This window comes from Fusarium keratoplasticum, chromosome 12, assembly GCF_025433545.1.
Source record: "Fusarium keratoplasticum isolate Fu6.1 chromosome 12, whole genome shotgun sequence".
Lineage (NCBI taxonomy): Eukaryota > Fungi > Ascomycota > Sordariomycetes > Hypocreales > Nectriaceae > Fusarium > Fusarium keratoplasticum.
In genome coordinates this window covers 41,330-53,868 of record NC_070540.1, presented here as the reverse complement: position 1 = coordinate 53,868, position 12,539 = coordinate 41,330, and the positions used below count along the sequence as shown (strand labels likewise).

At 49.2% G+C, this 12,539-nt stretch overlaps 5 protein-coding genes across 5 annotated transcripts; 3 read left to right on the top strand and 2 right to left on the bottom strand.

Annotated features, from left to right (window-relative positions):
- Window positions 1-2,117: 2,117 nt before the first annotated feature.
- NCS57_01360000 (Peptidase M12A domain-containing protein) lies at window positions 2,118-3,248 on the top strand (the record flags this gene model as incomplete). Its single annotated transcript, XM_053063230.1, has 1 exon — window positions 2,118-3,248. One exon carries the CDS (start codon window positions 2,118-2,120, stop codon window positions 3,246-3,248), a length of 1,131 nt encoding a protein of 376 aa, XP_052906563.1.
- A 291-nt stretch (window positions 3,249-3,539) lies between these two features.
- NCS57_01359900 (uncharacterized protein) lies at window positions 3,540-5,372 on the bottom strand (the record flags this gene model as incomplete). The annotated part of the gene is made up of 4 exons (XM_053063229.1): window positions 3,540-3,713; window positions 3,764-4,886; window positions 4,939-4,980; window positions 5,029-5,372. 4 exons carry the CDS (start codon window positions 5,370-5,372, stop codon window positions 3,540-3,542), a joined length of 1,683 nt encoding a protein of 560 aa, XP_052906562.1.
- A 1,334-nt stretch (window positions 5,373-6,706) lies between these two features.
- NCS57_01359800 (uncharacterized protein) lies at window positions 6,707-7,482 on the bottom strand (the record flags this gene model as incomplete). The annotated part of the gene is made up of 2 exons (XM_053063228.1): window positions 7,400-7,482; window positions 6,707-7,352 (listed from the first exon to the last, which is right to left on the bottom strand). The coding sequence occupies exons 1-2, from the start codon at window positions 7,444-7,446 to the stop codon at window positions 6,707-6,709; spliced, it is 693 nt and encodes a 230-aa protein (XP_052906561.1). The 5' UTR covers window positions 7,447-7,482.
- Window positions 7,483-8,554: 1,072 nt separating this feature from the next.
- On the top strand, window positions 8,555-9,510 carry NCS57_01359700 (uncharacterized protein; the record flags this gene model as incomplete). The annotated part of the gene is made up of 6 exons (XM_053063227.1): window positions 8,555-8,790; window positions 8,840-8,904; window positions 8,968-9,030; window positions 9,082-9,159; window positions 9,209-9,286; window positions 9,353-9,510. The coding sequence occupies 6 exons, from the start codon at window positions 8,555-8,557 to the stop codon at window positions 9,508-9,510; spliced, it is 678 nt and encodes a 225-aa protein (XP_052906560.1).
- Window positions 9,511-10,902: 1,392 nt separating this feature from the next.
- On the top strand, window positions 10,903-11,987 carry NCS57_01359600 (NmrA domain-containing protein; the record flags this gene model as incomplete). Its single annotated transcript, XM_053063226.1, has 4 exons — window positions 10,903-11,010; window positions 11,059-11,291; window positions 11,341-11,690; window positions 11,743-11,987. The coding sequence occupies 4 exons, from the start codon at window positions 10,903-10,905 to the stop codon at window positions 11,985-11,987; spliced, it is 936 nt and encodes a 311-aa protein (XP_052906559.1).
- Between the last annotated feature and the right edge of the window lie 552 nt (window positions 11,988-12,539).

The window sequence follows — 12,539 nt, the reverse complement described above, 5'->3', positions numbered from 1 at the left end:
TCAAAAACCAGCACTTACTGCAGGATGTGACAATGGTGAGTTTGCGACACATGGTGGTTTGTCGGTGTGTGGACGCAGTGTTTGCTTTGATGTTGCTTTTGGCCGTCGTTTCGGTCGTCTTGTTTCGTTTCTTGGTGAGGTTGATAGTTGCCGGAGGAAAAGCGAAGCTGGAAGAACGGACACTTGCCAGGCTACTTATAGTTCTTTTACATCTCTGATTATAGGTTATTATAATGCTATAGTTGGTGATTGAGGCAGCTGAGGCTCAATCAGTGACCTCCCATGCGCACTCCAAGGTGATTGACGATAGGTTGTGTGTGTCTCTTTCGCCGATCGCTGCTTTGGCATGGAAGTTAGGTTGAGAGCGGTACACAAAGAAGCAGCGAGGCTTCGGATCTGTCTTTTTTTGGTCTACTGTGATGGGCTAAATGTGGTAATCCATGCCTCTTGTTGGGAGATACAGTTGGCAGTGAGGGATCAGGAGTGAACATTGAGTAAGAACGACGACGTCAGATAAGAGTCGCACAGAACCTCCAAGTTGACCAATCGGGGGCCGAAAGACTATAAATAGCACAAGCTATAATCTATTCAATGCCTCTCTTATATAACCCGAGTGCAAAGCAGGGAATGGAAGCCAAGAACAGGGCTGGACATAAGATAAGTCCAGAAACAATGCACTTGAACACCACCAGCCGGAGTTCAACTATCACCAGTCAAGAACACGAGACTTTTTACCCTTGGTTATTCTGTATCCTCACCGTGCGTCTTTGCGTATTTCAAATGCAGGCTTATTATTTCCCATGTACTACACTGATCAGGCCTATGCCCATAGAAATGAAAGGCGTTACTTTTGTAATCTTTGCTCCGTGAATCCCAATCACCTTGGGAATTTCTACTCCACCAAATAGTGATCATGAGACATGTTCTCATATTCACGTAACGAACGGGTCGTCCCTTTCGCCATCTTTCATCTGGTCGCTCAATAAACACCATCCTCAGTGCTGATACGGATGAACGAATGGCCATCTTTTCTATCAGAAACAGTGCATCCTCCTTTGGTGCCTAAACTAAACGTTCCAGGTCCTGAACACACCCTCTTCCTTCACCGCATTCACAGACAAGGCAACTGATTCGTAGCACATTTGTGCAGCCGGCCTCACCCACACTTCGAAGAGGTTGCCCCCCACGCATCCCGCATCAGAGTCAGCACGGGTACGAGTGACGGTTGAAAATACTGTCAGCAAACCCATTAGCCAATAGTCACTATAGTGAGTTTGCCTGCCAAGTCACGCGCCGTGTGTTCGCAGTGGATATTTGGATATCAGCCAACCGGGACGAACGCATGGATTTCGAAAAGCCTTGGCTATGGTGGCGCTGAGTCAGTGTGCTGGTCATCTGCGGACACCCGGAGAGAACAACTCATCAGAAGAGTGCAAATGGTGTAGTCAGGCAGGCCAACGTAGGAAAAGACGGCGCAAGTTCACCTCAAGTGGAGCTTTTCAAGTGCTGATATGGTCTGAGACACATCAAAGAAATGCAGAGGAGGAGCATTCAGAGCCTATGGTATGTCTAGGCAAAGCCCTCAGTTGTGATGGCGGTTCAGCGTTCCGCCGACGCGCATAAATGCCTCAACCCGCTACTCCAGGCTAGGCTGCCTGTTCGGCTTAACGCTTGGCTCATTGCCAAGGTAGTCAGCTAAGTTGATAAATTGAGTCAACTAGTCTGATCGCCTCTGTCTAAGTGAGGATAATATCGCTTCACTCTATAATGCTTGGCCGTTGTGGGAGTCAGTAGACGCCGAGTGATCAATTTGATCGGACGCTATACGAGCTCATTCCTGGTAGTCTCTGGTTCGGCCTTGTCGTTTGCCTTGTAGGCAGCAGCCTCGATATGCCGTTGCCTCTTGGAGAGGGCGAACCACGATAACCGAGCCACGTTGTTTGTGCCCAACAGAAGGCAACCGATGCGTTGCACTTGTCTAACGACATTTATACAAGCACTCTCTTCGCCACTTGCCGTCAGCTTTCCAGTTTCCGTCTTATTGGTAGCAGTGAGCTCCTCCTACTTTACCAGGGTAATCTTTTTCAATGCCCTATTTTCGCCTGAAGGTTGCAGATATGTCTTCAGATTACACTGATCAGTACCCCTCCGGTCATGGCTATCAGCAGCCAGATCCAGGCTCGTCCTGGACTGGTGGTAACGCTGAATATGACGGGGGACCTAACGACAACGATGATGTCGGCCCAGACACTGCTACCGGGGGATGGGCAAACGCGGCTGGCTTGAATCATCGCTTATGGCCCGAGGACAGGTCCTTCCTCTATGTATGCTTCCTGAACGGTCATTCATCCGACAAGGACAAGGTCAAGTCCCTCATCGAGGAGCACTACAACACCCTTCGTATGCGGATCAGATTCGTCTTCCTCGAGGATGACGACCCCAGAGCCTCCGACATCCGCGTTTCATTCATCTCTCACGGTGTCTCGAGCTCGTGTATTGGCACTGACGCTGAGCTACACCCATATGAATCGACCATGACGTTGAACATGCATCACAACGACCAGCGAAGCGCGGAGGATCGGCGAAAGCGCAGGCAATCTGATGTCTTGCATGAATTTGGCCACGCTCTAGGCATGGAGCATGAGCATGCTCATCCCGACTGTCCGATCAAGTGGAACTATAGAATAGTTCAGGGCAGGAGGGGATGGGATGCTCAAAAAGTCACACACAACTATCGCAAGCTGGATAAGGCTTCCACGACAATACGCAATGCTTACGATCCCAAGTCCATCATGCATTACCCAGTGGAACGAGGAGACGCCCAAGGCGGGATAGTGGTCCCTATGAATGCTGAGCTTTCCGATGGAGACAAGGAGTTCTTGATCTGGATTTATCCCATGCCCGAGCCCCGCAGCTCAAGCTTAAGGCAGAGCAGAAAGTTATCATCCAGCAAGAGAAGCTCAAGGAAACACCACAAGGGACGCCGAGGCGACGAGCAAGGCCAGGAGGTGATGTACCGACAAGAGGACCCGTCCATTACGGAGAGCAAAGGTGTCGACCCTAGGGTCTACGAGCATGCATATTACCAGCCATATGGGTACAGCGCTGCTGATGCTGGAGACTATACCCATGATGACGCCGGTACGGGGGGCAGTGATGATCAGCCCTTGGCGGCTGCTGGATATGATTATCAGTTGTACAATGGCGAGGCTGGTCCTAGCCAGTGGCAGGGGCCATACGCGCAGTGAGCGTTCGGGATGATGGCGCTTGGGAGTACTATTTTGTTGAGGAGAGGATTTCCTTCTCATAAACACTGATAGAGTGTTGGACTTTGTGCATGGTGACTTTTACTCAAATCCGGTAGTTTTACTGCCGTAGACATGGCCGTGTAGGAGTTTTCCGGTTCTCAAGTCGAGCTTTACTTAATAATCAAATGCAAGAATTTGTGCTGTGCTAAAACTTGTATGCGTAGTCGGCCATGGAATAATAGTACAAATCATGTTCTTTCAAAATCATGCCAATAGCCCACAGATGATGCTTTACTCATTTCCCCATGGCGCGGTTCCAACTCCCTTCTCCAGATCAATTGCAAACTGCTCAAAAGAACTCTTATTGGACTTGCACTTGGTGCCCAGCTCAGGCAGGACACCATCTTGGAAGTATGCTCGAATCGCCTTGTTGGTGCAGTCGGACGGCTGCTTCATTACACCGTGCTGGGTCTGTTAACTTTCCACTCAACTCAAGATAGGATGAGATGACTTACACCAAAGCCCTCATGGGTTAGCACTCTACTTCCGTTGAACCTCGATGCAGCATTCCAGGCACCAGTGAGAGGCGTGATTGGGTCCCATTGGCCGTTGGCAAACAGAAGTGGAAAGCTGGTGTTCAATCCTTGCCACTCTCCCTCGTATCTCTCAGCAGCAAACACGGGCCATCGAGCACACATCCATGTCTTTGGGCCAAGAATCTCGCCGAATGAGCTCTGCGCATTCTGACCCTCGACAATGTTGTACATATCCTCCGGCGAGTCAGCCCTGAAGGCAGCATCCGAGCACCCAATTGCGTGAAAGTTGGGACCTAGGGAAATATTCCATGGCTCTTCTTGCTCCTCGGGTGTCTCTGGCTTGACAGGGTCGGTCCACATGCTGAAGTTGCGGTTCAGAAGAGGAACGAGAACCTGAAACATGCCGGTGAAGGACGCTGGCTCATAGAGTGCCGAGTGGATCTGGGCTTTGCTGGCGAGTAGCACGCTGACGTTTCCAGGTGTGAGATAAGGGATTGGAAAGTCCTTTGATACCAAGACTGGGTCCTTGGCGAGTTCATCCCAGACCTCGACTGTAGCATCCATGAGGTCTTGGGCGGTGGTGTCTGGGCCTGTGAAGTTGGCGAGAGGGCAATAATCAACACCGGCATCGACACATTCTTCAAAGAAGCGCAGGATTGTCGATTCCACTCCTGAAAGGGCGCTGAGCCAGGTACCAGAGTAGTACTCGTCGGGAATAACCACAGCGTCGAGAAGCATACGGCCAACACGATTAGGGAACATGGCAGCAAAGGTCTGTCCCAAAATGGTGCTGTAAGAACGTCCCCAGAACCTAAGGAGGCCATCTTCCTTGAGAGCATCAACAATGGACAGCATATCCCTGGCGACGAAGGCTGTTCCGTAGAAGGTGGCATTCTCCTTGTTGGGCTCGACACAGAACTTGGCATACTCTGCACTGAGATCCCACACCTGATACTTGAGAAGATCGTATAGTGGCGATGGGGGTACGTCGGAGTAGGGGTGAGGGTACTTGTTGTCGCGGCGAGATAACTTTGTCGATTCAGGAGTGTCAGGGGCAGCGCTTCCAGTATCACAAATGAAGGGCAGGGTTCGGCCTGTGCCTCTGCAGAGTTGTCAGTTTTGGCTATTAAATCATGCTTCAGAGCAATTCTTACCGTGCATCGAAGCCAATTACGTTGAAGTGACCACCGAGAGTCCTGGTCAATTGTTAGCGGTCAGGTATGCGATATCTGAGCGTGACTTACTTGACGTAGAGCGGGCCTTTTTGTGTGACCTCTTCAACACCACTACTCCCAGGGCCTCCAGGGTTGAAGATGACACTGCCCTTGACGGGCTTCTCTGTTGCATTAGCCTTGACAAGCTGCAACTGTAGCTTCTTGTCCGACTTGGGGTTGGTGTAGTCGAGAGGAACTTCAAGTGTAGCGCAGTCGACTGGGACCGTGGTAGCGTTTTTGACTGCCTCTGGAAAAGGTAGATCACACGGCTTCCAGTCTAGGCCTTCAACGTCTCTTGTTGATAGATGAGCACTGGGCATGGCCCCAACGAGGGGGTAGGAGAAGAGGAAGAAAAGAGGATTGAAGCGCCGCATGATGAAGGCAAGCCGTTGGTGATATGATTTTGTAGATGGATATCAGAGAGAGTTAACCATAGAACATGCGTATTCTCGAGTATATATATTCATTTCACTTCACCGACTGAGACCATGTGCTACAGACCAAGCACAGCCATGCAATCATCATGCAGGATGCCAATTCGCTAGAGCGCCAGAATTCGTCAACCTCAGTAATTGATCAACTAGTCTCGTTGAATAATCCGATCGCATTGATCTCGAAGGATAATTCTGCGAGGCACTGACAAGGCAGTGAATCTGGGGATATCATGGTGGAGGCTGAGCGGCGCTGCGTTTGTGCTGTTTTGGGCAATCCAGGCGATGATCTGGAGAATGGAATGACATCAGAATATCTAGCAATATCGACCAGCCAATCAGGTAAGGATTCACTGTTCCAGTAATATCTTGGCATCCACGTTCCCTGATTCAGCTGCCATGATGTGCGCGGCAGTGAAAACAAGGCTGAGAACAAGGGGCGCTATACCGTGTTTGAGCAGGATGCGCCGCTCGCCCAAGAGGGTTTGCACCAGGAGTTGGAAAGTGGTAACCTTTGCACGTGATACCGTACTAGCATTATCCCACCAAGCTAGCCAGAACCCAAGATAGTGCTCTAGCAGCGGGGTGAAAACGTGGGTCTTGACACGTTGAAGAGGATTTAAGGATCTTAATTTTACCTCCTGTCCTTATCTACGTTTTTCTTCCTCGAAATAATCATAATTAATGCCAGTCTGTGTTCTTTCCAAGCTGCAACGGGCTTTGTTAATATTGTCGTATGGGTATGATGGTGTCAGTCAGGCACTCACAGTAACTATCTCTAACATATCAACGACAAACAACGTTAATGGCGCAACCTTTTAGTTTATGAAGAGACCTGAACGAGGCCGAGATGATATATATCATTATTTGACCTTAGACCAGACAGAGATTTAGCCAAGAAGCATGTTGGCCTATCTGCTTTTATGAAAGTGCCTTAGGTCCCGGGTAGCTCCTCTGGGTGTAACAGGCAGCGTGCCTGTTTCTGTCATTTTTGACGGCGGAAGGTTTGACGAATGTTGTACTGGGATTTTGTAGATAGCCATGGCTTGTCAATGATGTACATAGACCAAGATTCATTGGTTTTCATCAAAAGAGTTATGACATTGTCTTTCAGATCAACCCTTTCGCCAAATCGCCTCGACACGTATGCCTATTGTTTGATTCATAGAAAAGAGTATTGGGAAAGATAACACATGCTGCTTGGTAATAATGGCCATGGTATTAATATGAAACTAAATAGAGTGGAGTTGGGAACTTGATGAAGGGATCGACGTAGATTACTCGTCGCCCCAGCTCAGCTTCAATCTGTCGCCGCTGACCTGATAAGCCCGCAGCTTTTCCAGAGCAGCAGCCGTATCATCCGTTTGTATCAGTATACTGGCGTTCTGACTCGAAAGGAACCCTTCGTCAACTGCATTCTTGACCCAAGCAACAAGATGGTTCCAGTAGCCGTTGATGTTCAACAAGAGAACACCAACATGGTGGATTCCAAGCTGGTTCCATGTCGTCATCTCCATCACCTCTTCCATAGTGCCAAAGCCACCAGGTAAAGCAATAAATCCCGACCCCGGGCCTCCCTCAAAGACTTGTTTCGCCATCAACTGCTTGCGGCTATGCATGTCGGGAACGACGGTGACACGCCCAAACTCGGCCCCGTTATTTTGAACGGTTCGCTCAGCTTTCTTTGATCCCGAGTCCGACTCCTTGTCCTGATAACCTTCTTCGACTCGGATCAGAGCTTTGGGGATGATGCCGTGGACGGCTTCTGGACCAGAGAGGGACACAAGCGTTTTGGCAAGTTCGCCCATCAGCCCGACCGTGCCTCCGCCGTACACAAGATGGACATTGTTCTTGTGGAATTCACGCGCCAAAGAGCGCGCGGCCTCGAGGTGGATTTCGTTGTAGCCAGCTGCGGCGCCGCAACTGCATCATTCAGTGACTAGATTAGTGAAAGGGGCGAGTCAACTTACAAGACGCAGACTACGGCCGGCTTATCCTGTGGTACGGTCTCGGCCATGTTCGTATTCTTGTAATGGTATGATTCAGCTGCAAAGATACAAGCACTGTGGTCATGAAATGAGATTTAATGAGAATAATTATTTCACCGTAACACGACGTTGCAGTTTTGAGTGGGGCTGCATAAGCACTATTCAGATGGTGACTCATCCTAGACCAAGAAATCACCGCAATGGCTGTGCAAGTAATACGACGTTACTGATAGCCGCCACTGTGAAAACAGAAGAAAAGTTGACCTTCGCCTTGTATATCCGGTGCCAGAATGGGCGCTTCACGCTTGATGTCATTGATGGGATGGCGCCGAACTTGGAGCATGGAAAGCTTGGTCTCATTAAGGCCAAGACGGCTAAGCTGGATACGTCTCACTGTTACTCACCGCCTTTCCTAGATGGACTGGTTCCAGAGATTCGAAAGGAGAGCACTCATCACACGTTTGCTGTCTAAGATGGCCAAACATGCAGGTTCTCCAAAGGAATCATGATTGCAAGGTACTGGAGAGGGGCAAGATGGAGTATGACTTGGTAAATGTATTGACATTTGATGCATGTGTACTTAGACTGAACCGGAATCTTATGTAAGTGGTCCGTCAAGACCCATGTAGTGGTCGTCCTCTCGAGCAATGGCCATGATGGTCACCAGCATTTTGAAGGCTCCCTGAAAACAACCTGTATGTATCAAGGATTACAAAAGATACGGTGACTTGGGTAATGCTCGTATAGCGATTTATCGTATCCTTTACGATATTCCATGCTCACTGGCTGAGGAGGAATATTTTCCCTCGATTGGCGTGTTAGCATTAGCAATGCTAACGGCAGACAAATGCCGGGGAACGAAATCCATGCTCGAATTTACCGGCAGTGACTGGTGGATTTGGACAAGTTGGAGTTTCAGAATGGCTGGTTCCATTTAAATTAACCAACCTGCGCCCTATTCTTACAATAACACGAGGTCACTGAAACAACGGCCGTGCATTCAATTGCTCAGGGGTCGATTCAAACCTCTATTAATACAGGACGTTGTTTTTTGTAGATTCGTTCGTTACTCGCTCGATTAGACGTCGCAATTTGCACCTTCTATCTCGTCCCTATTGTACCAAACTGCCCGCCACGATGAAGACCACTGCTGCTCTCGCCACTCTTTCGGCCCTCATCCAACATTCCATCGCCAACCTCGATGTAGTTACTCTCTACGCCAAGCCCAATGCATACATCCAGGAGGCTTCTGCCACGCTTGTTGTTGGAGATGTCCCTAGCCCCATCACTGGAGATGTCGCTCTGTGGAGTGCCATTATGATGGAGAACCAGGCTTCTTTCCTCCAGGGTGTAACAGAGAATGCTCCTCAGGGGTATGCTGTGATCTGAACACCCCTAGAGACATGTCGCTGACGTTGGGAGTCTCGGATATTGCACCGACCTCGGAAAGCAGTGGTGCAACTTTGCATATGCTCTTGTCAACCAGAGTGAGCACTCTATGATCGTGGCCAAGTGACTTGGGTCTAAAACTAACACAATATTGCAACAAGGCTCTGAACCTAAGAACGGCAAGCCAGTCAAGGCCGCCCCAGGATCTCGTATCAAGACGCACTGTTAGTATAATTTATCTCTGCCTCTCAGGAGCTTGACTGATTTGATCGTAGACAAGCTGAACTCTCAGACGCAGATGTGGGACCAGAACCTCTACATCAATGACAAGCTAATGTCCAGTGTCTCCACCAGTACGCATCTCAATTCAGGCATAGGCTACGGGCTAATAGCATCTTGTAGGCCAGGGACAGCATGGCGAAATCTTTTACATCTCAGTCGAGTGTGCAGCTGGCACTTGTGCCACTGCTCCTGCCCACAGTACGCCTTATACCAATCTTAATTACCAGCCCAAATGTTCTATTATAGTAACTAATTATTGATAAGGCTGGGAAGACATTTCTATCACGCTGAGTCAGGCTGACTCAACCTTTGGCCGTTCCGGAGGCTGGCAGTACGGTGCCACTGGTGGAAAGATGTCGACTCCAGATGGTGGCAAGACTTGGCGCTTCACTACCCTGAAGGTCCCAGCCACTAACCCGTAGTGTGGATCCGTTATTCGTTGCTGTGATGTCGGCGATAGGAGCTGAAGTCGATTCTCATCCTACCCTTCTCCCTGTGAGAGGAGTCACCGTGCCCAAAACGGTGTGAGGGGTGGCAACGATACGATTTGAGCTTCGGATTATATAGGTTACATTATGTCACATGTTTGATCCCCTGGCAATACTCCTCGCTACAGAGTAGACAGAAGAACCAGATCAGAGACTGTAGTATATACTTTCCATTTCTTGCATTCTACTTTTGCCAATCCCAATTGCTTTGAGAGCCCCCCAGATCAAACTCCAATGAGTAAGATACATCTGTCCTTGCCTTTCTGTTGACAATATTCTTCTATCACCCTATATCTCTTCTATAGCGAGTGAGGTCCCTTCTTTCTCATGTAAACAATTGCACATCACATCTCACTCAACCACACTTAGATATTGTGACCCATATCTCCATATCTGCTTCTATGTAATTTAATCCCCTTATTTGCAATTGTATCAGACAACAAGATACTTGGCCGTAAGGTGCTCGATTTAAGCTTCTTGACACTGACTTCGTCTACTTTTCACAGCGAAGATATGTCTTCAGGAAAACCCTTTTTGTATGAGCTCGTAGGTTTTGTGTTCCACGATGCTTGGCTCATACTATTCGGAGAGAGTCTCAAAGTCGACACCAGAATCTTTGATGAATTAGCTAACGGAGGTGTCCCTGGCGGCAATGAATCGATTAAGGCTAGGCACTATAATATATTTGAGGTGAGTTGTTATGCCCAGTCGTATAGTGATGTTTCAACATGAAAAGAAGAGAAGTGAGTTTAAGGGATGTGAGGTATTGGTGACACTGTCAGGATCCTTGTATGATCGACCAGACAGGATTATTGATTGTTAAGCAGAACGAAACATCGTGATTGCAAGCCTTGGATTAAGGTTCAGGACCTTGCATAGATAATTGCATAGCCACGGTACCAGGTAGACCCACGGGCCGACTTTATAAGCAAACGTCCAACACGGGGCCCGAAACGACCGTAAGTCCGGGCTATCGAAGGCTAGTGACATGGCTTGACTTCATGTAACCAAAGCTCCCAACTCGCTCCCACTCTCGCTTTCCCCCCTGTTTTCGTGATGTTGGTCCGATCGGTCTGGACTTGGGAGATCATCAAGCTTCTGCTTTGTAACCTGTGGGCCAACGCACATCAACTCCGCCGTGTAACTCCGCAGTACGAAAGGGAAATCCGCCGACTAATTAGCTGTGGAAGTTCACACAGTCAAGACTCACGCTATAAATACCGGAAGACTCATGTTGTAAAGACTCGATACCTAGTCTGCACACATACGCTATATCACAGAGCGCAAACTATCAATTCACTCAATAGCTATGAAATACACGTCAATATGGCTATCGTCGCTGTTGCCGGAGGCACTGGAGGCATTGGTAAGAGTGTACTAGAGCATCTGCAGCATTATGGTTCCCACCACAAAATCTTCCTCCTCGGTCGCAAGGTAAACAGGCGTCTCTATCAGATGAAGGCTTGACTGACTCCTGGTCAGACTCCAACCGAGCCCCTTCCCAGGTCTCCGACATTTCTCGAGTTCAACTATGCAGATGTTAGCTCGCTGGTCACCACCCTGCAGGATTATGCAGTCGACACAGTGATTTCTACCATCAACCTCGAGACCGATGCTGGCAGCCAGTCGCAGCTCAACCTCATTGCTGCGGCTGACAAGTGTCAGACTACTCGGCGCTTTATTCCGAGCAAGTTTGTTTCGCAGCTTGACGAAGAGTAGGTATTAATTCCAATCTAGAATTCGAATGCACACATGAGACGATAGTGACGCCAACTCGGGACCTGGAATTGGTGGCTGGATCCCCAATGCCCGAGCACTGAAGAAGACAAGCCTCGGGTATATCCGCATCTCGATCGGCTTCTTCTCGGACTACTGGGGCATGTCTCATATCAAGAGTAACCTGAAGCCGTTCCCGTTCTTCATCGACGTGGAGAACGGAAAAGCTATGGTTTTTGACACTGGTCAGGACAAATTCACTGTTACATACAGTGAAGATCTCGCCCGTATGATCGTTCGACTCCTGGATGCGGAAGAAAAGTGGCTCCCAGTTGCCTTCTTGTCTGGCTTGGACATCTCTCTTAATGAGGTTATCGCAAGTGTCGAGGAGGTCCGCGGTATGTATCCAGAGTGTTTAACCCTCCAACTCCTCCTGACATGGTCATACAGGCTCCAAGATCGACGTGACCTACGACTCTGCCGAAAAGCTGGCTAAGGGAGAGGTGGCGCTTCTGTTCCCTTCGGAAGAGGTTAACGAGGGCGAGTTTAAGGCCCTGCTGGCGGGGGTGTGCCGGATGATCATTTCTGGGGCGTATGTCCTGCCCGATGACGATCGTAGACTCAGCAAGATGTTCCCCGAGATCCCCCTCACCTCTGCAGAGGATGTTATCGCCAAGGCCTGGACCGGCAAATGAAGATAGCGTTTGTTGGAGGCGGGGAGTACGGGACGACGAATGGGAGGGGGTGTTTTGGGATGATGGTAGCAAGGCAGAGAATTATCGTAGCACAAGTAGGAAGTCTCCTGGCTCAATAAATTTCCTCCTTCTAAACGATTCTATCAATCGTAGTGATTAGCGCCTGTGCTTAACCACTTCGTATGTTTAGCCCCAGCTACAGGCATTTGTGCAAGATGGAAGACTTTTCAGGTGAAGCATCTTGGACCACGATTCGTTGATGAGTGGTGGCACTAACAACAGGGATAGCGTAAGCAGCCTGCATTAGACTGCCCCACCAAGTAGGAAATGGAATATTGGCAAAGTCCGGACGCCAGCGCTAACAAGGACAGTCTCAAGTGGATGTACAACAGGGGCGAGGATAGGAGTCAAAGCAGCCACGGACATATCTCTGCTCCGAATCACCGTGACATCTAATCTTGTCTCCGGCATTTGAGAAATCTGTATGCTTCGTAGGAAAAGCTCGGAAGTCTGTAATGGACAGAGAGGATCACGCCCGGGTCGTTACAACAG